Source organism: Trachymyrmex septentrionalis, unplaced genomic scaffold (genome assembly GCF_001594115.1).
Source record: "Trachymyrmex septentrionalis isolate Tsep2-gDNA-1 unplaced genomic scaffold, Tsep1.0 scaffold11, whole genome shotgun sequence".
In the NCBI taxonomy this organism is placed as follows: domain Eukaryota; kingdom Metazoa; phylum Arthropoda; class Insecta; order Hymenoptera; family Formicidae; genus Trachymyrmex; species Trachymyrmex septentrionalis.
Window position 1 is genome coordinate 5,033,125 of NW_017304228.1, and position 22,760 is coordinate 5,055,884.

At 33.9% G+C, this 22,760-nt stretch overlaps 4 protein-coding genes across 9 annotated transcripts in view; 2 read left to right on the plus strand and 2 right to left on the minus strand.

Annotated features, from left to right (window-relative positions):
* LOC108748952 (clavesin-1) overlaps positions 1 to 4,386 on the minus strand; it is a gene marked incomplete at its 3' end in the record, with an annotated part of 9,356 nt that extends 4,970 nt beyond the window's left edge. The window contains exon 1 of the mRNA XM_018487400.1: positions 4,023 to 4,386. Coding sequence (XP_018342902.1) covers positions 4,023 to 4,146 — 124 coding nt within the window. The remainder of the gene's footprint in view (positions 1 to 4,022) is intronic.
* A 4,107-nt stretch (positions 4,387 to 8,493) lies between these two features.
* Positions 8,494 to 18,030, plus strand: LOC108749794 (neuralized-like protein 4). Of its 3 annotated transcripts, none has more exons than XR_001939393.1 (14): positions 8,494 to 8,643; positions 9,109 to 9,324; positions 9,401 to 9,844; positions 10,453 to 10,653; positions 10,754 to 10,979; positions 11,064 to 11,163; positions 11,514 to 11,690; positions 11,818 to 12,126; positions 12,218 to 12,411; positions 12,723 to 13,012; positions 13,075 to 15,545; positions 16,105 to 16,257; positions 16,328 to 16,659; positions 17,963 to 18,030. XR_001939393.1 is itself a non-coding variant. In XM_018488769.1 (13 exons), the coding sequence occupies exons 1-13, from the start codon at positions 8,494 to 8,496 to the stop codon at positions 16,521 to 16,523; spliced, it is 5,127 nt and encodes a 1,708-aa protein (XP_018344271.1). In that variant the 3' UTR covers positions 16,524 to 17,323. The 3 variants fall into 3 exon arrangements, 1 of the variants encoding a protein (XP_018344271.1); XR_001939394.1 differs by lacking the exon at positions 17,963 to 18,030 and adding an exon at positions 17,334 to 17,452; XM_018488769.1 differs by lacking the exon at positions 17,963 to 18,030 and having other exon boundaries at positions 16,328 to 17,323.
* Positions 17,553 to 20,041, minus strand: LOC108749833 (guanine nucleotide-binding protein subunit beta-2). 2 transcript variants are annotated; one of them, XM_018488812.1, is made up of 6 exons: positions 19,867 to 20,041; positions 19,452 to 19,597; positions 18,729 to 19,028; positions 18,281 to 18,482; positions 17,973 to 18,189; positions 17,553 to 17,886 (listed from the first exon to the last, which is right to left on the minus strand). In XM_018488812.1, exons 1-6 carry the CDS (start codon positions 19,933 to 19,935, stop codon positions 17,780 to 17,782), a joined length of 1,041 nt encoding a protein of 346 aa, XP_018344314.1. In that variant the 5' UTR covers positions 19,936 to 20,041; the 3' UTR covers positions 17,553 to 17,779. The 2 variants fall into 2 exon arrangements, with proteins under 2 accessions (XP_018344314.1, XP_018344320.1); XM_018488818.1 differs by having other exon boundaries at positions 19,452 to 19,615; positions 19,867 to 19,885.
* LOC108749807 (procollagen-lysine,2-oxoglutarate 5-dioxygenase 3) overlaps positions 18,952 to 22,760 on the plus strand; it is a 17,090-nt gene continuing 13,281 nt past the window's right edge. The window contains exons 1-3 of one of the 3 annotated variants that reach the window (XM_018488791.1): positions 18,952 to 19,045; positions 20,321 to 20,578; positions 21,015 to 21,344. In XM_018488791.1, the coding sequence (XP_018344293.1) occupies positions 21,116 to 21,344 (229 nt within the window). In that variant the 5' untranslated portion in view covers positions 18,952 to 19,045; positions 20,321 to 20,578; positions 21,015 to 21,115. Of the gene's footprint in view, positions 19,046 to 19,992; positions 20,077 to 20,320; positions 20,579 to 21,014; positions 21,345 to 22,760 lie in introns of those variants that run through there. The other 2 variants (XM_018488786.1, XM_018488796.1) reach the window with 2 other exon arrangements.

Genomic DNA, 22,760 nt, shown 5'->3' on the forward strand with positions numbered 1-22,760 from the left:
TGTGTGTGTGTGTGTGTGTGTGTGTGTTTTATTTTACATTTACATTTTGACATAAAATAAAAATATTTTATAAACTTTTTATTTTTGATAACCTTAATACTTTTATCCTTAGAGTAATGAAATGAATTATTTAAGATGCCAGAAAAATACATATTTCTCATGTAAAACATATAACACTTTTTTTGACTATCTAATTATTCTTTATTTCTTTTTATCATCTATTAATTCTTTTGTATATACGAATGGAAATTATTCAACGGAAAAATATATTATATATGAACAGGATTGGATAGAGTGTAATAAGTTAAAAAGATAAAAGTTAAGTTAAAAAATTAATTAATTTTAACTTAACTTAGTTACAATTTAAATTCTTAACTTTTTAACTTTATTTAGTTACATTTTAGTTGTAACTATTAATTTTTTACTTAATTTTTTGAAGTTAAGTCTTAGGTATAATACGCGGTAATAGCGATAGCTTAAAATGAGGTAAAAATTGCAAAAATAAGCAAATTTACTAGGTTGACCAATGAAATTATAAATATTCTAGTGAATTTGTTCACTTTTGTAATTTTCATCTTATTTCAAATTATACAATCGACTGATTTCAATCTGTCAGAAACCGTGTATTTTAATGTATCTAGTTTCTGATAGGTTGAAATCTATTATTCCTTATTAAAATATAACACATCAATACCATCTTCGGCTCATGTGGGCTCACGTTGACCGGCTGTTCAGTGCAGGAAAAATTTCGAAATGGCTTTATTACTTATATTTAATAAGTATATGTTAACAAAATACTCAAACAGTATATATAACAATATATGTAAACAGTATATATAAACAAAACATGTAAATAGAATATAGAGTATTTTCTAAATAAAGTATATACATATTTGTCATTTCCGTTATTTGTAAGACTGAAATCCTGGAATCATGAAATAATTCAATTACTTTTCTTTATTAACTTAACTTTTAATTCAATTAATTTCATTATAAATTAAGTTGTATCTTAACTATAATAAGTTAAATTTTCAAGATTGTTAACTTTAACCTAACTCAGTTTTAAAAAAGTAACTTATCCAACCTTGTATATGAACATATTTTATATGTAAATATATGTATAATTACATACATTTATGTATATATTTTTTATAAACAAATTTTTTTTTCCAAGAATGACGTTCACGAGCTAGGAATACGTGCTCAATAATATTTGCATAGCGATGAATATAAAATGTTGTTCAATTATCAAATAAATCCAGCAATATCTTATAGCTTATCGTACAATCGAATCATATCGTGCAGCCGAATTTATTGCGTAATAAACGTTGTGTATCTCCAAATTCAATAACCTGATACGCAGTTTCGTGTAAACTCGAGATATTTTTTTTTAAGCATTAAATGCTAAGAGGGTCTTTAAGAATCATATCTACTGTCTTGAAAGGTCTTTATAAAGCCGCACTCGAACGACGCGATATTATGTGAACAACTACTATTAAGTCTGCTCTTTTTAGCTGAAACTTTTGCATCAGTTCATCTTTCTTCCTTTTCTCTTCAGAAGAAAAGAAGAAGAAGAAAGATGAGCTGGTGCAAAAGAATAGGCCTATTCTTTCACATGTCCAAGAGTCAAGGTGCACTTGACTCGTGCATCAATCGCATTATCAAATAGATTTCTTTATCTCTTTTTATTTTATATTTATTATATAATTACACAATGCGTATTTGTGATATAGTATATGTAATATTCTAATATATATTTTCAACATGTATCTTCCATGCAAGTCTGTTATTAGGTGCATGGTCTATTTGTAACACGTAATATTTAATATGATTGGAAACAAGACCGTCTATATAAATATTAAAACTTTAAATACAAAGCGTCTTCCCGGTCCGAGTGTTAAGATGTTGAACTACTATCTAATATACATTCAATTAAATTGAATTAATATTTCAGAAATAAATTGAGAGCCGATGAAATTATCGGATTCACACAATCAATCTGAAACAAATAATCCCCCCAAATTCTCCCAAATCTTAAAAAACTGTAATAAACTTATTGCGAAAAATATTGCCTCGGCCGGGAGTCGAACCCAGATCTCTTGCATTCCGTGCGAGTGTCCTGAATCTGATGTAATATTTATTCAAAGCAGCTTTATGTTAAACTATAACTAAAAAAATTAAGATATACAAAAAGTTAATACAGACTCATTACATATTTGCTTTTAAATATTTAGATTAATTTTTTATGCACAAATGTTAAACAACATTGCTTTTGTATTTTTTATTTAGTAATAACGCAAGTGCGTAACTGCGTTTCAATAATTAATAATTACTTTTTATTTTCCATGCAATTAAAATACCAAATGATTAAACTTGAAATATTTTGCAACAATCTAATCTCGAAGTATAAGTACGTATAAAGTGTTTTGTAATGATTTTATGTCTTGATGTAAAAGTATCAATTTTAAGATTTAACGTCTTAAAAGTATCAATTTTAAGATTCAACGTTTAAAAAGTTCAACTTCAAGAACATAAATCGGACTCTGCTAAGCGTTCTGCAGCGAGAAAAAATAAAAAGAAGTGAGATTATTGGTCACAGTTCTGACCTTATCTTTCAATACATCTATTCAGAGACGGCTCTATGTCGTCCAAATAGTCTCGATAATATTCTTAAAGCAACATTAAGTACAGAAAACTTTTAATCCCTGAATAACTCATTTATATGCGAAAGAATATTTCAAATAACTCTGCTAGTTTTTTCTTCACCAATTAAAAACGGATGTTTGCTGCCTTTTTTAAATTTAATAGTCATCTATTTATTATTTATTTAGTAGAAACTTGAACAAACTTGATCAACGTTCATACGATAATAGTTAATGACTGTTTCTATCAACATAAATTAATTCCAACTTATTTTTCATCTTTTTCAGTTCTAAAAAGTTAGAAAAAGATAAAGAGTAAAAGGCGTTCCACACTATATAACGTAATAGTCAATCAGAAGCATCAATAATTACTATTGATACTTCTGATTGGCTATTACGAAATATTACGACAAATGATAGAATGTTTATGACGCACTGTAGAACGCCTTTAAGTTGAACGAAGATTAAAATTAATCTACGAAACGAGTATAAGCAGATATATAAGCTGCCTTGGGTTTGAACGATTTCAACACTTTCAGTGATTCTTTTTTTATTTTATGTTTAATGATAAAGACAGAATGATGATTAAACGCTTAAAGCGCGTCCAAACTGAACGCAGCCAAAGTAAAAGCATAATAATGCGATAATATTTACCAATTTTTACAGATAAACGAAGGCAAAGTTTTCCAGAGACACGAGTCTGCATCAATTTTTTTGAAATTTTCGAGATAATATTATACAGATTATAAACTACAGACTACATCCAACAAATATCTCTATATTCTTTGGACGTTCCCAGAATATTCCTTAGAAAAAGTATACCGTATGAGAATGTATACTGTTTATTGCGCAAAGTTAAACAATCTATTCATAACTTTCCGAATACGTAATGATCGTTCCTATTATGTCACAGTTAAGACGAATTTGAATTTCAATATCTTTATGTACAAATCGATTTATTACGGTTTTTAAACATTACAACCGTATTTCTACTCTTGATGAGTTAATCTTTCATTTTACGACAAAGTTTGTAACAGACTGTATATAATTTATTAACAAACACACAATAAATAAAATTTAAAAATTTATCTTCTATAAGTAGCAAACAAATTTGACAATTACATTTTGCAATCTCTTTGTGTTCATAGCAGAATTATTTTTTTCGGTATTTATTCTCAACGGAGCGAATTTATAACAAAGGCGCGTATTTCTTCTTCTAGGAAAAAAATACAAAGTACATTTAGGTATATTAAAAAAACAATATTTTAACAATATTTTGGAAAAGACAAAGGAATATGAAGATTTCGCAAATTTAAATTAAAATGTTCGAAGAAGTTTTATACACCTTAGAATTAAATTGTAAAAAATGATAATTCCAACCTTCGATATATTTCCTCAGAGTCTCAATGCCCTTTTTCACGTTCTCCTCAGTTTCCCTGAGTTCTTTTTCGGCCAGAGCCCTGGCTTCGGGCCCAGGTGGATCCAATAACAAAGCGAAAGACATTTTCACGACCTGTTTCTTTTTTATCTTCCCGTTGCTCTTTTCTCGATCTCGTTGCGCTGTGCTCAAACTGATCACTGAGGAACGTTCCCGGCAGGACAATCATCACTTATCTACAGCCACCACCACCCAAGGAGAGTATCTCTTATGTATCATCCACGGGACACAATCTTTGACCGCTCAAAGTCCATGTCGATATTCCGAGTTCGTATCTTCCGCGCTTTTATTCAAACGAACATCGATTTTATTCTATTGGCTATACAAGACTCATCCCAGTAAATAAACTTGTTGTTTTTTTTTTACGTGTGATCAAAAACTTCATTTTAATATTAAAATGATGACAACACAAAATAGCATCACTTTGCTCTGACATTTATCTATGACATTTATATATAAATTATTCAGATCACATTTCTGAAGTAACATCTTATCTTAATCGGCTATTTTGTTCTAGTATTTTTAATAAAATAGAAATTACACGTTACTCAAAAAAACTAATTTATTCTAAGACAAGCTTGACCGATAAAATTCTTATCAGAGGTCACGCACGCAATCAGTTTTTTGTCGCATCTCATTTAATGTGTTTAAAGATGACTTGTGAGAAATAATGAATTGATTATTGAAGAAAAAGGTAACAGTAATGAGTAATAAGATATAATAAATTTAATTCGTTTACCATGTTTATATAATTAGATTAGTTTTTATTTACTTTTTTCTTGAAGAACATATTTAATATTCTTTACTACATAAACATAAATCTATTAATTTGGATTCTTTAATGAAGATGGCAGTAACAACGAGAAATATTTTTTGCGAAAATAATTCTTTTGCGATAACTTCATCAATGAACTAATAATATTTAGTCCTCTTAATCATCGAAACTGATTTACAGAAGAAGAGAAAAGATAATAATCGGCAACAGATCAATAGATTATGAGTAGACTTTGATGCGTACAATAATTGTTCTTTGAAAACTATTGTTTCTCGACATCTATTATCGCACATATATGATATTAGTCGAAACTGATTTGCTGATGTGCTAAAAAACCAAAGAAGGATAGATAAACTGCGAAGATAAACAGAATGTGATCGTCAATAACAGATAATGAATACACTACGTATTAATTTAAGGAGTCTTAAAGCGCTCAGAAATAAAGTAAATATTGAAATTTATTTTTCACTGTAACTTCATATATTTTAGAAACGTACATATACATTTTATATATGTATATTTAACAATTAAGTATAAATTTTTTTAAAAGATTCTATTAAGTTTTACCAGAGTTATACTCCACACACACACACACACACACACACACACATATGGATGATTCTAAAAAAATTGATTAAATTATTTAATAATAATTTTATCTACACATTTTTTTTATTGAATTTATGAGATGTAATAAGCATAAAATATTCCATAGAATATGTTAGTTTTATCAAAACAAAAGCAGCCAGACAAAGAAATAATGTAATAATATAAAACAATGATAATACATATAATAATAATATAATAATAATATTATAATGTAATGATAATATAATAATAATATTGTAATAATAAAAATAAATATATTAATTTGATAAATAATGATATGATAAATGATAATAAAAAATAAAAAATTTTGATACAATAAATGATAATTTTATAATAATATATAATGATTGTATTATGATAATATATATAAGTAAAGTTTTTAATCTAAGATACGATACGATGATTTTTAACAGAGTTATGAGTAATCAAAGTCAAAATGCGCTTCTTATTTAACGCGCAATTACTCAGTAAAAAAAATCTTAAAAACATTTTTAAAAAATAATTTTGTAATTTTAAGCTTCCACTTTAGAAAGTTGAAAATTTTTTCAAATTTCTTTAGGACACATAACAGGTCCACAAAGTAAGAAAAAAAATTTCCGTAGATTTCTTATATCAAATTCACAAAAATTCAGAAGACAAAATGACATTTCGAAAGTAGTGATTTTAAATATAAAATCCTTTGTTTAAATTTAAATCTCGTAATTTTTAACGAAATTACAATTGCTTAAAGTTTACAGCACACTACAAACTTTTGTTCTAATTCAATAATTTACCATGAAAGAGAAACTAACTTAATTTTGTTTACAACAAAATTGATCTTTATCTATTGTAATAAATTGATCAATACGGAAATTGTGCAAATAGATCTTAATAAACATTACTTTCTTGCATTTTTCCTTTGTTAATTAGTTTTCGAATCATTATAAATATTAGTTTTATTTTGAACATATCTGATTGTAAATGGTTCAAAATATCATAGTTTAAAGATATGTTGAAGTATTATATTTGTGTGTGTGATATTTTAAGATGTTTTAAAATAACGCCTGTATACTTTTCCTTATTTATTTTTAATATTAGAGAGTCTTATTTCGTTACTTCTTACGCTTAAAATAATGTCTTACAGATATCGTAAATTGAGATATAAGATACTTTATAAAATTATAGAATATCTTTAACGGTACTCGTAAACCCTCTTATACATATATTTAAGATAATCTTATTTACAATTCCAGTAAGCAAGATATTGAAATCGATTCAGATTTTCAGAAACGCATTTGCGCGAACATAAAAATAAATTTTTTTAATCCAAATGCACTTTTATTCATTTATTAAAATTGCATGAAGCACACACATATATTTCTATGCCTTTCTAAAAATTTAAAAATAATATCAGCTTTTTTTGTGCATCATAAATACTGCTCAATTCAAAATTTTGAATAGGAAACGTAATTTTTCAATCCAGTTGAATCCAATTAAATCCCATTAAATAAAAAACGTTTTTTTTTTATTTAATTAGGTAAAATATTTTCCATGCATAAATATGTATAAATATATAATAATATAAATATATTATAAACATACATAAATATTCATAAACATCTATAAAATATGCCATATATAAAATATGCCCACACGTATTCATACATTTTTCTTTCTTCTATAAAAGTACTTTTTAGTGTAATAGAAATAATAATAATAATGTAAAAACATTAAAAATAATTAAGAGTTTTCACATACTATTCGTTTTAGAAAAAAATCAAGTTTGAATAAACGTAAAATATTACTTATGTATAATTATATATAAATATTACTTATGTATAATTATATATAAAATTATGCACGATTGTGTATGAGTAATTTTTTTTACATTTTTCCTAACTTGTTTTTTTTTTAAACGAACAATGAGAAAATTATTCCTTCAATTATTTTTAGTGTTTTCACATTACTATTATTATTTCTATTATACCAAAAAGTAATTTAAAAAAGAAAGACGGTATGAACATGTATTGACATGTTTCGTATAATTATATATTTATGAATATTTATGTATGTTTATACATATTTACATATATTCATGTATAAAAAATAATTTATATTCCGGGAATTGGATTCAATATTAATGGACTTAAAATATACATAAAAATTTCAATTTGAATCCATATTCTCAATTATTAGGAATATAATGTATCTTAAAAAATTACTTTTTTCTCTATTGTATTCAATTAATAATAATTTACATTGTTTAAATTATTTACAGAAAAATGTTCGTGTAAAAATAATATAAACAATTCATATAAATGTAATCTTAAAATTTATGATACACTCTTAGATTATTATACATATAATAAATAAATAAAATTATTAACGTTGCGATTAAAAATTTACTAATTATCATACGTCGCAACTATTATCGACTGTTTTATAACGTAGATACTTTTTTAATAAACTTCTAGATGGCGCTTCAATAACAAAATGGGTTAAAAAATCATTCATTTCCATTCGGCTCCAAATTATAAAACAATTATCATGCTCCAAATGATTGAAAATTGTACGGCGTGCTTTTTTCGAACATTTCGTACTAAGCTTAATAGAAAAATATTGATATTACTAAAAACATTTACATTACATTTTCCACATGTAAAACATAATAAAGCAAAATATTTTTCGAAGGAAAGGAATATAAAGGGAAAAATTTGAACCAAGAAAGCTGAAATTTAAAAGGACAAATAGCGACAATATCTCCAGCGATAATTATTTCAATCTGAATGCAGAGAATGTTCAAGAAGAGACAAAAAAAAGTCCTGTCTGCGCTTTTTCCGCTTTTCTTTGCTCCCGTAAAATAAAAAAACCCGAAGAACGGACCCAGCACCACGGCGGTGGAGGGCAAAGAGCAGCGATACAATGCGTCGCGACGCGGCGCAGCGTGGCGCGCCTTCTGGTGTGTCGACTGGTGTCGACCGACCTGACCGACCGCATCGTAAAGCACGACGCGGCGCGACGGACAACATTCGGGGTGATCTGCGTTCGACATGTTTCATCGGCGATGCGGCTACCGTATCACTCTCAGCAACAACAACAGCACCGCCACGCGCAATTTTTCCGAGTACGATTTCGGCCTGGTGTTCAGCGCCGAGCCGCTCCAGGAGAACGAGCTATTCGAAGTCACCATCGACAAGAAGGTATACATGCGCGTACACATCTGCGAGAGAGCCGCCCGTTTTCTATGGATATTCAATAGCTAAAGCTCAGCCTGAACAAGAAATATCAAAATAGAATGTATCTAATTACGTGCTAATTACACGCACGCTGTTTGTTGATAAATAAATATTCTATGTGTTATTTATTTCGTGAGCTAATATTTGTCATGCTTAATTTAATTTCAGTCTAATATGTCTAAATGAAATATTTAATTTAATTTAATTTAATTTTTTTCAGAGCTATTAGGTCTGTTCTTTTCAGCTGAATTTCTTATACACAGTTCATCTTTTCTCTTTTTCTCCACATACCGAAGAAAAAAAAGAACAGTGCAAGAAGTTCAGCTAAAAAGAACAGGCTTATTGACAGGCCTGTATATTATACGACAATACTGAGATAATTGTATGTCAAAGTTCACTTGTGTTAACTTTGAAAATGGCATTGCACAGATCATATCATGGTGCGGCAGCATAGACATTGGAGTGACAGAATGCGATCCCGAGACCTTGGTGATACCACCCTGTGCCACAAACCTCTGTCATGGATCATGGATTATGACCTGCTCTGGTATAATTCACAATGGAGATCGCATCGTGGAAACGTACGGGGCAAATCTTAATGATCTACAAGAGGGGAACACTTTGGGAGTCATGCGAACGTCCAATGTAATTTATAATTTATTAGCCCATCATTTACATTCATCATTTTACATAGAAATTAATGATAATCTTATAATTGTAGAATGAACTGGTATTCTACATCAATGGTGTCTCGCAAGGAGTTGCCGTTAGCAACATTCCGGAGCGTATTTTTGCCGTTGTAGATATATACGGTGATTGTATACAAATCAGCGTTGCTCCGAAACTTGCTAGTTTGTGTAATGTGCCGAAAGACGAAGTCGAGATTAATAATGATTATGCTGCGGGAGAAACCTCCAGTTCCTCAACTACTAATCTAGTCGCTAACTTAAATGTTAATCTAAGTGTTAATGTAAACGTTAACTTACCGAAAAATCCAACTCCCGCTGCTATAAGAGAGGATAAATTGAAGTTTCATGAGAGGGTCGGCTCATTGGTGAAATTGTCTAATAATGCCAGAACCGCCGAGAGGCGGAGGCCACTCGACGAGTTTAACAATGGTGTTGTAATGACTCACAGGCCACTACGAGATAACGAACTGTTTGAGGTAAGCATTTGGATACAAAATCGATTGCGAAAGATTTACATATTAAATTGCAAAAACAAGATCATCTAATTATATCTTACATGTTTAATCTTACATGTATTCATTTATGATTCTATAACAAGATTATTTACAACAATAAATGGGATATTAAACTAATATTGTGAATACACAGTTGAACAGAAAAATGTCTTAAGTAGTCTCAGTGATTGGATCATTTCTGTGTACATTTTTTTTTAAATACTAATACTTGGCTAAATAATGATCTCTGTTCCCTTTTTAAATATACATCTTTACAAATACTTTCTAAAGATGTTAAAGTATTTGAAAGAATTAATTATTTTATATATTTTCAAAAATAACGAGAAAATTAACTTGGGACACATGAACGATCCATCGTGTGTAGGATGAAAACTTATCGTATGTACAATAAGGGTTAAACTAAAACTGAAAGTACTAATAGTACTATTATAAATTAAATCGACATGCAATTTAATAATATTGCATCTAATAAGCATTTTTTTAAATTGAAGATTTTTTTAAATTTGTTACGAAAAACATCAAAAATCACTTACTCTCTTTAATATTTTCTACAAATTGCTATGTTGCAGATACGAATAGACAGATTAGTATATAAGTGGTCAGGAAGTATAGAAGTTGGCGTTACTACTCATAGTCCTACGGCGCTGGAATTTCCAGCAACGATGACTAATATGCGTTCGGGTACAACGATGATGTCTGGCTGTGGTATTTTAACAAATGGAAAAGGCACGCAACGGGAATACGGCGAATTCAATTTGGATGAATTGAGGGTATGATAAGGCCAGAATTATAATACTGAATCTTTATTTAAATTTATTTTTCTCTTCAAATCTCTGTTCAAATTATTTTTTACATCATTACATTTCTTAGGAAGGGGATCGTGTGGGAATGATTAGGCAGAGTAATGGAGATCTTCACTATTTAATAAATGGTCTGGATCAAGGAGTTGCTGCTAAAGTACCGTCGAGTGTGTGGGGCGTAATAGATCTTTATGGAATGACCGTGAAAGTAACCATTGTCGATCGCGATGAAAGAGAAGAACAGAATCTAGTCACTAGGAGAAACACATTACAGCTACAAGGTTTAGATAGCGAAGGTAATGCTTGTACTGGATCTTTGATAAGTTTTACAGAAATAAAACCTGCCTAATACCTAATATTGTTATATATAAATTTTATAGAAGCTGGAGAAGAAGAGCTTCCTGATAGACTGATGTTTCATTCCTGTTGTGGCACACACGCCGATGTAATCAACAATGGGCGTACAGCGCATAGACCTAAGTAAACACTCACTATATCCGATAACTTATTTGAAATTACGTTACCTATACATTACTCGCGTGATTTTTTGACGTAATTATACGTGTGAGATATTTCTAACATTCCAACATATATTTCAATTTTTATTGTTCTCTTTAATGAGTTACAATTAAATAAAGATAGATATTTTGTACAGCCTCTCGATAAAGATAAATGTATAATATTTTAAACTGTTAAACAAATTTGTACTAAATATAATAATATGTATAAATAGCATTTATATACGTTTAACAAATTTATAAAGCTGGAATGCCCTGAACATCCTACATGAGTAATAAACAGTTAACAAAAGATGTAAATTTTTTTTGCAGCGCCATAGACGATTTCAATAACGGCGTGGTATTGACTTCGAGACCGTTAAAGCCGAATGAGTTGTTTGAAGTCAGACTGGATAAAATTGTCACAAAATGGGCTGGTTCTATCGAAATAGGAGTCACCACGCATTCTCCCACAGAATTGGAGTTTCCGTTTACTATGACAAATGTGAGGTAGGTAAGACCACGCGTCAATCTCAAGCAGTTTGCCATATGGTTGTTGCCATCGAGTTGATGTGTGCGGTAAGCATATGTTTATGCGCTTATGTTCTTGCTCGAAGGCGGCTCGTAACGATTGCAGATCTGGCACGTGGATGATGACGGGCAACGGCGTGATGCACAACGGTACTACTATGATAGATCAATATGGTCAGAATTTGGACCGTCTGCAGATCGGTGATCGCGTAGGCGTAATGAGAAAGGATAACGCGACGCTACACTTCTACGTGAACGGCGCCGATCAGGGTGTAGCCGCAATGAATGTACCCGAGAGAGTCTATGGAGTGATTGATCTCTATGGGCAAGCCGCTCAAGCCACCATAGTCGACAACATGGACTTTTACAGTCCGACCACGAATAATTCGAGTTTTAGTAATACTACGTTGTATAGGTACGATTTCTTCTGACATTTCGACACATTAATAGTTTATCGCAGTTTATCATCGATCCGCACGCAAATGATTGTGTAAATCTATTGACAGCGATCTAAGGTTTCATCACGTGCATGGTAAAAACGCGCGAATTACGAACAACGGTTTAACGGCGTCCAGGCCGCGAGCTCTAGGTGAATTCAACGAAGCTATTGTGATTGCGAATCGCGCGCTACGCGACGGTGAAATGTTTGAAGTGACGATAGATAAGATGGTTGCCAGATGGTCCGGTGCTATAGAAGCAGGTAATTGTTATCTGAGTTGTCAAATATAATAAAATAATAAAAAAATCTACAATGGAGCTATATTCGATCAAAGTGAATCTTACTATTTAATAATATTTTTACAATTTTCAGTTTTTACAATGTAAGTTTTTACAATTTTCAGTTGCATGAACTAGAAATTTTGTAAAAATATTATTAGGCATCAAGATCCACTTTGATCGAATATAACTATTCTCTTGCGTGTGTATTAATCACGTATCGGTCAATTTTCACTTATTATAAATATAATAAAAATTTTTTATATAATCTTTTAAGCACAAAACTGCTTACAGGAGTCACTGTGATAAGGCCCGATGAGTTAGAATTTCCATCTACTATGACAGACATCGATCACGATACGTGGATGCTGTCTGGGTCGACGGTGATGCGCGACGGTGTAACATTGCGTAATAACTACAGCTGCGATTTGGATAAATTGATTGAAGGTAACCGAATTGGAATGATGCGGTGCTCGGATTCCTCTCTACATTATTTTTTGGATGGAGTGGACCAAGGTCCCGCCTGTACCGGTTTACCGCCAAATGTTTATCCAGTAATCGACTTATACGGCCAATGCGCACAGGTATATGATATCTATCTGCTCATTTATGTCTCAGCGTATTAATTCCGAATAATATATCTCAGGTGACGATTGTATTGCCAGAACGCAGGGATCCTCTGACGCAACAATACTTACCATCGGAGAACAGTATTAGTCAACAACCAACCTCGGTAATTCAGCCTCAAGTGCAAACTGAAATTCTGCACAAGTTCCATGAGTCAGTCGGACTGAACATTCAATTGAACAGTGACAGAATAGTGGCGACAAGGTGCAGGGAGTATAATAATGCCGTCTTATTGAGCGAGGCAGCTCTAGAAAATAACGAGCTCTTCGAAATCGCTATCCAGGAAGTGGCACGTGAGTGGAGCGGTTGTCTGAGAATAGGTGTTCTGAGCAACGAGACAGGCAACTGGTTGACGTCGATGAATCTCGTACCTGGTATGACGTCCGTTCCCAGCGACGCCTGGTATCTGACGGGCAACGAGGTAAGACATATGGGTTTTACGCTCTCTTCGAATTACTGTACGAGCTTGGATTGGTTGCGAGTGGGCGACAAGATCGGCGTGAAGCGCACCCACGAGGGCAACCTGAAGTTCTATGTGAATGGCGAAGACATGGGCGTAGCTGCGTCCGACGTGCCGGAGATGGTGTACGCAGTAATCGAACTCTTTGGCAGTACCGTGGCTGTGAACATCACCAGCAGCAGACAGCAGAATCCTGCGATATCTCCGAATGCTAGTTTAAGGCTGCAAGATTCGCTGGAATTGCTGTTGGATCCAATGCCGCCAAGAAACGATGCGGGAATGGATACATCCATCGATGTATCCGAGGGGAAACTGATTAACGAGACGACGCTCACGCCAACGCAAGTCACTACCACCGGTTTAACCGCTAGCGACGGGGATTGGAGTTACGAGTTCCATGAGAATCACGGCAGAAATATTCAGCTGGAAACGAAGACGACCGCCAAGCGAGTAGCTAGTTACAATCAGGGTGTGGTGATGTCCAGTCGTCCGTTGATAAAGGGCAAGCCGTTCCAAGTTAGAATAGAGAAGCTGAACGAACGGTGGGTGTCGAGTATCCTCTGTGGCGTTTCTTGCATATCGCCGGAGAAGCAAGCGAGTTTTCCGTTAACAGCACTCGGCTTTAAGAGGCATTCGTGGATTATCTGCAGCGATTGGATATTTCACAATGGCATGAGGGTGAAGACGAAATACGGCTCTGGCTTGGAAAACCTTCAATACAACTCTAGCGTGGGCTTGCTTATCGATGAAGACAATCGATTACACTTATTCATCAATAATATAGATCAGGGAGTAGCCGCGACCGATTTGCCGCCGCATGTCTTCGCTGTAATTGACTTGTATGGGCAGTGTGAGCAAATATGCATCGTAGGAATTAATGAAGAGCCTTCTTATTCAAATGTCGCAATTGACAATGCGCTTGCGGCTCCTATCGAGTGCGCGAACGTGGAAACAGAGGATGTAGAGAATTCCCGCGAGAAAGCTGATTTGGAATGTCACGAGAAGGAGAACGCAATGGCGACAACTTCGTCAGATCTCTCGCCATCTTCGACATCACCAAGTGTGCCGAGTCAGTGCAGTTCAAACGCTAAAGATGGCAACTTCGAGACCGAGTACTCATCCTTTAGTAGCAACAATAGCACGAATGTAGCAAACAATAGCGTTGTAGGCATCAAAGCGGCATCGAGTATCGATAGTAATAACTCAGACTCGGGCTCGGAGCTCAGCAATGATACGCGAAGCGCCAAGAACAAAGCATATCTAGACAACGTTGTACCGCCTACATTGAACAAGCAGCCTGAGAACAATTCGAGCGAATCAAATCTCGACGCGGAAAATCGCGCTCTGTGTACAAACGTAGAGATAAATAACGCGACTAACATTAATATACAGAAAGGTATGGTCGCCAGCGCGAGTAACATGACTAGCTTGAACGCGGCAATCACCGCGGCGAACGCTAACAACGCGATTAACGAAAGCATAGCGTCCAATAGTCAAGTCAATACTGTAAGCAGTGCACAACAAAACAATTTATCGGATCTTCCCAATAATACTTGCTCCGGCTTCCACGAATCGCGGTCCTACGCGAGTCGGGACAACATTCGCGACAACTCCTTCAACGGGAACATACTTCCGAGCCAAAATACGACGGTCAATCAACGGGATGTGTACAACGCATCCTCGATATCATATGTACCGTCGTCGTTACCGTCCACTCCACTTGGGTCCACCGTCGTCGCGTCGTCCAGAAAGTGCGATTACCTGAAGGCGTGCATGCAGCTAAAAAAATCACTCGTTCTTCCAGACGAGTTTTTCTCCGCTGACGAGATACTGTGCTACTGTAGCGTGTGTTACAAGTTGGACGGCGACAACGCGACTTGCAAAAAGGGCGAGCCTCCGGCGGAATTCGCGATACCGGTCGGCTGGGCCAAGTTCCCACTGAAGCAGAGCATCAATGCCAATCAAATCCCACAAAGCACAACAGACAAGTGGCATGTTGCGTTCTATGGTATACGTCTAGACGCGATAAGGTAATGCGATTGATCATCTTGGAACACAGAATCGGACTGAGAATTACGGTACTCAAGGCAAAAGAAAAAAATGCGTCCCTTAGTAACAAAAAATATTTCTCTTATAGCGTGTAAAATATAATTAAAAAAGTAATATTAATTAGTAGTACTCAATATATTGATATTAATTTTATAGGGATACAGATTATGTGAATGAATCATAGTTATTAAAATTACAGTAAAATTAATTCTAGAAAAAATTCACGAAAAAACTATTTTTTTCATCTAAAGTAATACTTTTTATGCTTTGATAGCCGCGAAATTGTCAATTATTTTCAAGATTTATATCCTTACATATATACATCACTTTCATTTATTTTACTGAGCGCTCAATGACGAGTTATTACAATAATTGTTAACGAATGAATTAAAACGTAGAAATTTATATTGCCATTTTTGCGCTATTTTTCATATGGAGCAAGTGCCTCGTTCGCCATAATTTTAGCCCTGGCTCTGAATGGAACAATTAGTCTTCTTCACGGTCTTCTATTTTCTATTAATATGATATTGTGCGATTTAGATTGATTTTGGATAGAGGAGAGCTAATGACCAAAGAACAACTGGACGTGAGTAACTTAACAGCAGGCACAAAGAGTGAAGATCAAAATCCTCAAGTGTCGTTTTCGCCTAGCATCAAGTACGCAGCTTCCGATGAATTTACAAAAAAGTACCCGTGAGTATTCTCTACATATTTCATTTCTACATATTTTGCATATATTATAATTTAATTTTTTATTTTATAGATATATCGATATGCAATCAAATAAAAAACTGAACGCATCGACCGCGTTTCAATTGCTGGTGAGACCCGGCTCGTACACGATTAGTCCTGGCGATAAGGACAGCACCGATCTACATTGCGAGTCTAACAAGTGGGCCACCAAAGAAGCCGGTGCCACGGTGATTGTCGCCCTGCTCGTTCATCTGGACGGATTTTAATTCGACGCCCGTTTCTGAAAATGTTTTCCATGAACTTGCGTTTCCCCATCACGTCTGTCCTCAACGAGCACATCCACATAATCCATAATCGGATTGCTGAGTGTTTGTACATACGAAGTTCGTTGTCACGACTGTGGTAAGAGACTCTCGAGATCGATATATTTCAATTCCGTCGAAATCGCGCTGTACATTTGTGTTAGATTTCGCATAAGTTTCCTCGTGCGTTTAATCGTTAAAAAGTGAACTTTACCAAAAGATTTATGTGCTAGATTAATCGAGATTTTAATTATCTTTTAATCTTAACGTTTAACGTGCTTAATGTGTACAGCATGGATAACTGTGTAATTTATATATATATATAGAATCTTCCTAGAAAAAAACTCATTGTAGAATGCGCGATAATCATAGTAATTGTGACACTATAAAAGACTTTTAATTAAGTTTTAAACTATTTTATCATACACACGTATCACAAGTACGTCACTAGACTGGCCTAAATTGCTATAATAATGCTCACGAAAACAAATAGTATGTATGAAGTATACAGTATTATCACGGCAATGATATTCATTTGTGCGAAGAAAATACAATATTTTTGACGCTCGCGCTTCACGCCTAATCAGTATATCAAATCTATTGTATCGCATTAGCATGTAAATTTTAAGACACGATACAATTTTTTTAACGCACTCTTCTGCAACATATTCGATAGGAAGAAATCGTATAATATGTCTATATTTTAGAAATAAATTCGCATTGGCAACACCAAATCGTCCGTTTCGCGAGTCAATAAATGTTTCCATATTGCAGCTTGAAGGAGTAAAGAAGTTTATTGCTGTAGAATCTGTACAATTCGTCACAATTACTGACGTACGTAATTAATAATGCAATTGTTCGTTAAATAAAGATTTATCTCTAACATGCAAGATGAATCCAGAATTAATTCACAACAAAAAACTTGTGTTTTTTAATATTTTTTTAGTTTAACGTAATGGGTTATAAAGAATTATAACGAATGTAGATTGCGAATAGAAAGAACATTTTAATGCAAATTAATCGATTACGCAGTGATTCTAGATTAAAGTAACTCTAGACAGTAACTCGTTAAAAGAATTAGCAAGATTACTGCGCAGGTTTCGTGCAAGAAGAATCGATAGGCTTTTATATAATCAATATATTTGTGATAATATATTTCGCCTAGTATTCTCTCACAATTGCTTCAGACAGCTCTTAAATGTATTAAATGTTATATGTATTCACACCCAAATTCGAACATTCTGATCCCAGGAGCAGCTGGCCACTGCCATTCCATTACCAGAGACACAAAGTGATGTCACTCTGTTCTCATGACCAGATAAGACACCTTGAAAAGAGAGAAGAAAAAATTTTTTACTGACATAAATTATCTTTCATAATAACAATTTTCTTCCTGGTGATAGATGAACTCACCGTTGTGTTGATTCTTCAACGCATCCCATATGTGAATGGAATTGTCATCGCTGCCGCAAAATATAAATCTGCCACTCAGAGACAGACCGCAAGATGTAAACCCGGGATTCGAACTCGGTGGTTTAAAGATGGTTAATTGCTGATCAGATCTGAAGTCCCATAGTCTCGCGGTCTTGTCTTCGGACGCTGTTACAAAACCTTGCCCGGAGGGATGATACTGATAGATCAAAGTAATGCAATATTGCAGTATCCTTGTTAAATCCGCAACTAATCTGAGAAGTATCTCGCGAAATATGCCAAACACTCACGCAGACAGAATTTACGTCAGCTTCGTGACCGAAGAACGTTTGCTTGGCTTTCTCTTCTCGTAAATCCCACAGTTTGCAGGTTTTGTCGACCGAGCCAGTGACGTAAGTGTTACCATCGGGGGACAAGCTGATGCTCACCACGTCACCCGCGTGTGCTTCGAAGTCCGTTGTTTTTTTGTTTGCCTCAAGGTCCCATATACAACTAGGCAAAGTGTTTACCGCCGGTAATTACTCAGGAAATTAATTTCATAGTAAACACCAATTAACAGTAACATAACATCAATGTTATAATTTCACATTTAACAATGTAATTGTTATGTAATGTCAACATGTGTTACATTATATTTTTGAGTGTCAAATTATAACATTGTTATTATGTTACTGTTAGTTGGTGTTTTTTACTAGATTATTATATTATCTTTATAAATATTGTTACGTAATTATATACATTTTCATATCGCCGGATCCAGTGATGATTTTCTTGTCGTCAAGAAATCTGCAAGACGACAGGAAGCCCTCGTAACCCAGAAGCTCCCTCACGATCTTAGCGGATCCTGTAGCGTCGCGATTGTTCACATCGTAGACGGTGCACATATTGTCCATACCACCACATGCGACGAAATTGCCGGATGGCGCGAAAGCTACCGACATCACCCAGGCCGAACGCAATGGGATGACCTGTACTTTATTGCCAGTCCACGTGTCCCAGATAATTAGCTTCCCATCTAACGATCCAGTCACACAATGTCTACAACGTAGTAAAACGTAGTCAATTTATAAATGTTATTTCATTATTCTCAGTCTATGATTTGACAATAGGTAGTAAGCCTTTTATTCTAAGCTCTAAATTGTGACGCTTTCTATTTTTGGAAATGCTTTTTTGCAAAAAGTATTTCCAATGATACATCAAGTCGTAATCCCTCAACTTTATGCAAGCTGGCCAGATATCTATAAAGTTCAGAGTTTAGAGCAAATTAATATCATAGTTCAGAATTTAGAGGCAAAAGTTACAGGCTTCTTGCATCTATTACAGAACAGAACTAAAAGATTTTTAAGATACGATAAATTGTCTAATGATACATTAAGATTTAAAGCGAAAGCATACTTAAAGAAGTAAAGACATTTCGACATAACGAATCGAAGAATTATGAAAACTAATGTTAAAACTGACCGACTATCGCCACTGTAGTGTACTGAATTGACTTTATTAATGTGTCCCTTCAACATCTTCTTAGTTGACAATCTAACTTTCGGAGCATCCGCCACCCCACCGCATACTTGTTCCAATGTTGTATCCTGTTGCTTCTTTTGTTCTTCCTAATGAAGCAAATAAAACTGACAGAATGAGTAAAAACTCTGTCGAATAACTTCATATATTTACATATGTTACAAGAAATTTTATTAATTAAGGAATTATACATAATCGCTGGCCAATATACATAATTCCAGCTTGTTTTGGAGTGAAAATTATCATATTGGCTAATCATACATAATTCCGTAATCAGTTAAATTTCTCGCAATTAAAATTACAATTGTGTGAAATATTAATGAATTAATTTCTCGATTATACAGTAAAACGTTTAAACCTTGCATTTGTTGATGAGAGCTTCCAGTTCTTTCTTTAAGGCTACAGTCTCGGCGTCTTCCTTGCCCATTTTTATCCTTCTTCGTGCTTTATCAGCGCCCAGAAAGATATGGAAATCAAACGTCACCGACGTTCGACATGTGAAAACTACCGACAATACACAAAAGAAGCCTCAGGATTGTCTACCCCGCTGCCCTAGTAATCATATTAGGTCGCTAGTTAACTCGATTTGTTGGGTATTAGCTCGTCTCGTTCACGTAACTTAATTACCTTACATACACAATAACGCTTTTCAAAGAATATCTGCAATATTTTTTCTTTAAAAATACATATAAATTGAAGCACGAGATTAAAGAAAGAGATAAAAAATGAGATTTTTTTGGTTAATATTAATGTAAATATACATATTCTTTATAGGACAGATCAGGCTGGAATGTTTCATTTACGTTTTGCAGAACTTCACGGATCGATGATAGCATATTCCCCCGGAATAGGAAATCACGCGAACAAAACACCATCGACACGGTGTGACGGTTAGCCACTCTTTTCGACCACAAAAACCATCAACGGTTTCGCTTTCGAGTCTCCCACTTTCTCCTATAAATGTTCGAATCCTTTGGTACTGATCAATGTAACTCGGTGTAATCGCACAGTGATTGGTGTCAGATATTTATCTGCGATATCTGCAAATTTTTCAGAGCTCGAAGAGCAAAGTAAATATTACTTATAAATATATCCAGATAAATCATTAGAGCAAACACGGAATATATAGTCAAATAATTGTTGAAGACATGTGAAGTAGTACACACTTTGGCGAAAATAAAAATAATTTAAAAATAAGTTGAACGTAAAAATAAAAAGAAGTGTAAACACTCTTTTACATTTCGTTTTCAATTTATATGTGCCTTCCAACAAGCGACACAAATGATACGATGTGACACAATGGATCATTACATTCTTGTTGTTTGCCAATGTTAAACAAAGATGACATGATCAACTGTGTCGCACTGTGTTGCTTGTTGAAAAGCACACATCATTTCTTAAAAGATTTGTTTATGCCTCTGTCACTCTTCTCTTATATTCGACTTACATTTCGATTTTTATTTTCGCTAAAGTAAAATAATTTAACATAATTTTAATTCAATATAGATACGAATTGAGTTACGGTGTACAATTCTAGCAATTGAATTTTTGGCAACTGATTGTGAGATGAAGTTCTGATAGAATATTTTCAACAACAGTTAGACAATATGAGAACACGAAGTGTCTCGGGAAGGCTGACGCTATCAATCGTTCTACTATTATATGGAGATCAACTTGCAGCAGAAAATGCAGGAGTATGTAAGACGAAGCAAAGTCATGATGTTTATGTGCCCTCGAATAATCTCTCGTGCGAAAGAGACATCTCGGATAACAAATCATTCGTCATCGAGCGATACAGACCAATGAAAAAATGCACATCAGATTTTGATACAACAGGTACTTTGTCTCTCATATTTATTGTATTGTTAATTACAATTGCAATGTCGCAAAATGTTATTTCTTCAGAAATGCTGGAAAAAGAGACTCCATGCGCAATTTATAAATAATCTTTTTTTAATCGACTTTAATAGCATCGATTGTTTCTAATAGCGTCTATAATGTCCCTTAAAAAAAGATGAAGTTTTTCAAAAATTCTTTATATAATTTTTCAAAATTTTATAACTTTATAAAAAATTCTATATTTTAATAACTTTTCATCTTATCAACATATCTTTTCTAGAATTTTTCATACACATATACGAAGATAGTTCGAAAAGTTCTCAGCCTGACATAGAAATGGCACCGAGAATATCAAATGGCTATAATTTTTTTTAAGTTTGATCCTCTTCAGGCCTCTGAAAAAGTTTCAGCTAGATGCGATTAGTTTGTTGCGTCGAGTAAAGCAGTTTTGGTATTTCTCGAAAAATGGACAAAATCGAATGTCGCGCAGTGATAAAATACTTCGTTTTGAAAGATTTAATGCCAACGGAAATAAAAAACGAGCTGGATTCTACTTTAAGAGATTCTTTACCATCGTTTTCAACAGTGAAAAAATGGGCTACTGAATTCAAACGTGGTCGTTCATCCATAAATGACGATGAACGTTCAGGACGCCTAAAAACTGCTACGACTGAGGAAATCATCGAAAAAATCCATGCTGTGTTAAATGATTGACGAGTGAAAGTGCGTGAGCTTGCTGACATTGTAAATATCTCAGTAGATCGTGTCATAACATCTTACACGAACATTTGCATATGAAAAAGCTTTCAGCGCGATGGGTGCCGCGTTTGCTAACGGTCGATCAGAAATCCATTCGAATGAACGTTTCTCAAGAGTGTTTAAACATATTTAAACGCAATCCAACCAACTTTCTGCGACGATTCATCACTGTAGATGAAACATGGATTCACCACTACACGCCAGAGATGAAACAGTCCGAACAATGGGTAGAAGCGGGTGGAAGTGCTCCAAAGAAGGCGAAAACTGTCCCATCAGCCGAAAAGATGATGGCGACTATTTTTTGGGATTCGTATGGGGTGGTACTCATAGATTATTTAGAAAAAGGCAAAACTATCAACAGAGAGTATTATGCAGCATTGCTGAAGCAATTAAACTGGAGAATTAAACGATGCTATTAAGGTCAAACCTCTGTATTTGGCAAAGAAAAAAATGCTTTTCTATCACGATAATGCACCCGCTCACACTTCTGCAATTGCAGTCGCAAAACTTCATGAGTTGCGCTTCGAATTGCTGCCACACGCACCGTACTCACCAGATTTAGCCCCCAGTGATTTTTTCCTGTTCCTGAATCTGAAGAAATGGCTCGCTGGAAAAAGATACACTTCAAATACGGAGGTCATCACTGAGACAAAT

What these genes read in the sequence shown, in the direction of transcription:
- LOC108749794 (XM_018488769.1), top strand. Translation starts at nt 8,494, where the DNA reads ATGTTTCATCGGCGATGCGGCTACCGTATCACTCTCAGCAACAACAAC. An exon ending in GAGTCATGCGAACGTCCAAT is followed by an intron (nt 9,325 to 9,400) that starts GTAATTTATAAT and finishes TTATAATTGTAG; the next exon opens with AATGAACTGGTATTCTACAT. An exon ending in TCAATTTGGATGAATTGAGG is followed by an intron (nt 10,654 to 10,753) that starts GTATGATAAGGC and finishes TACATTTCTTAG; the next exon opens with GAAGGGGATCGTGTGGGAAT.
- LOC108749833 (XM_018488812.1), bottom strand. Translation starts at nt 19,935, where the DNA reads ATGGGCAAGGAAGACGCCGAGACTGTAGCCTTAAAGAAAGAACTGGAA. An exon ending in CTCTCATCAACAAATGCAAG is followed by an intron (nt 19,598 to 19,866) that starts GTTTAAACGTTT and finishes TTGCTTCATTAG; the next exon opens with GAAGAACAAAAGAAGCAACA. An exon ending in GGATCCGGCGATATGAAAAT is followed by an intron (nt 18,483 to 18,728) that starts GTATATAATTAC and finishes CACTTTGCCTAG; the next exon opens with TTGTATATGGGACCTTGAGG.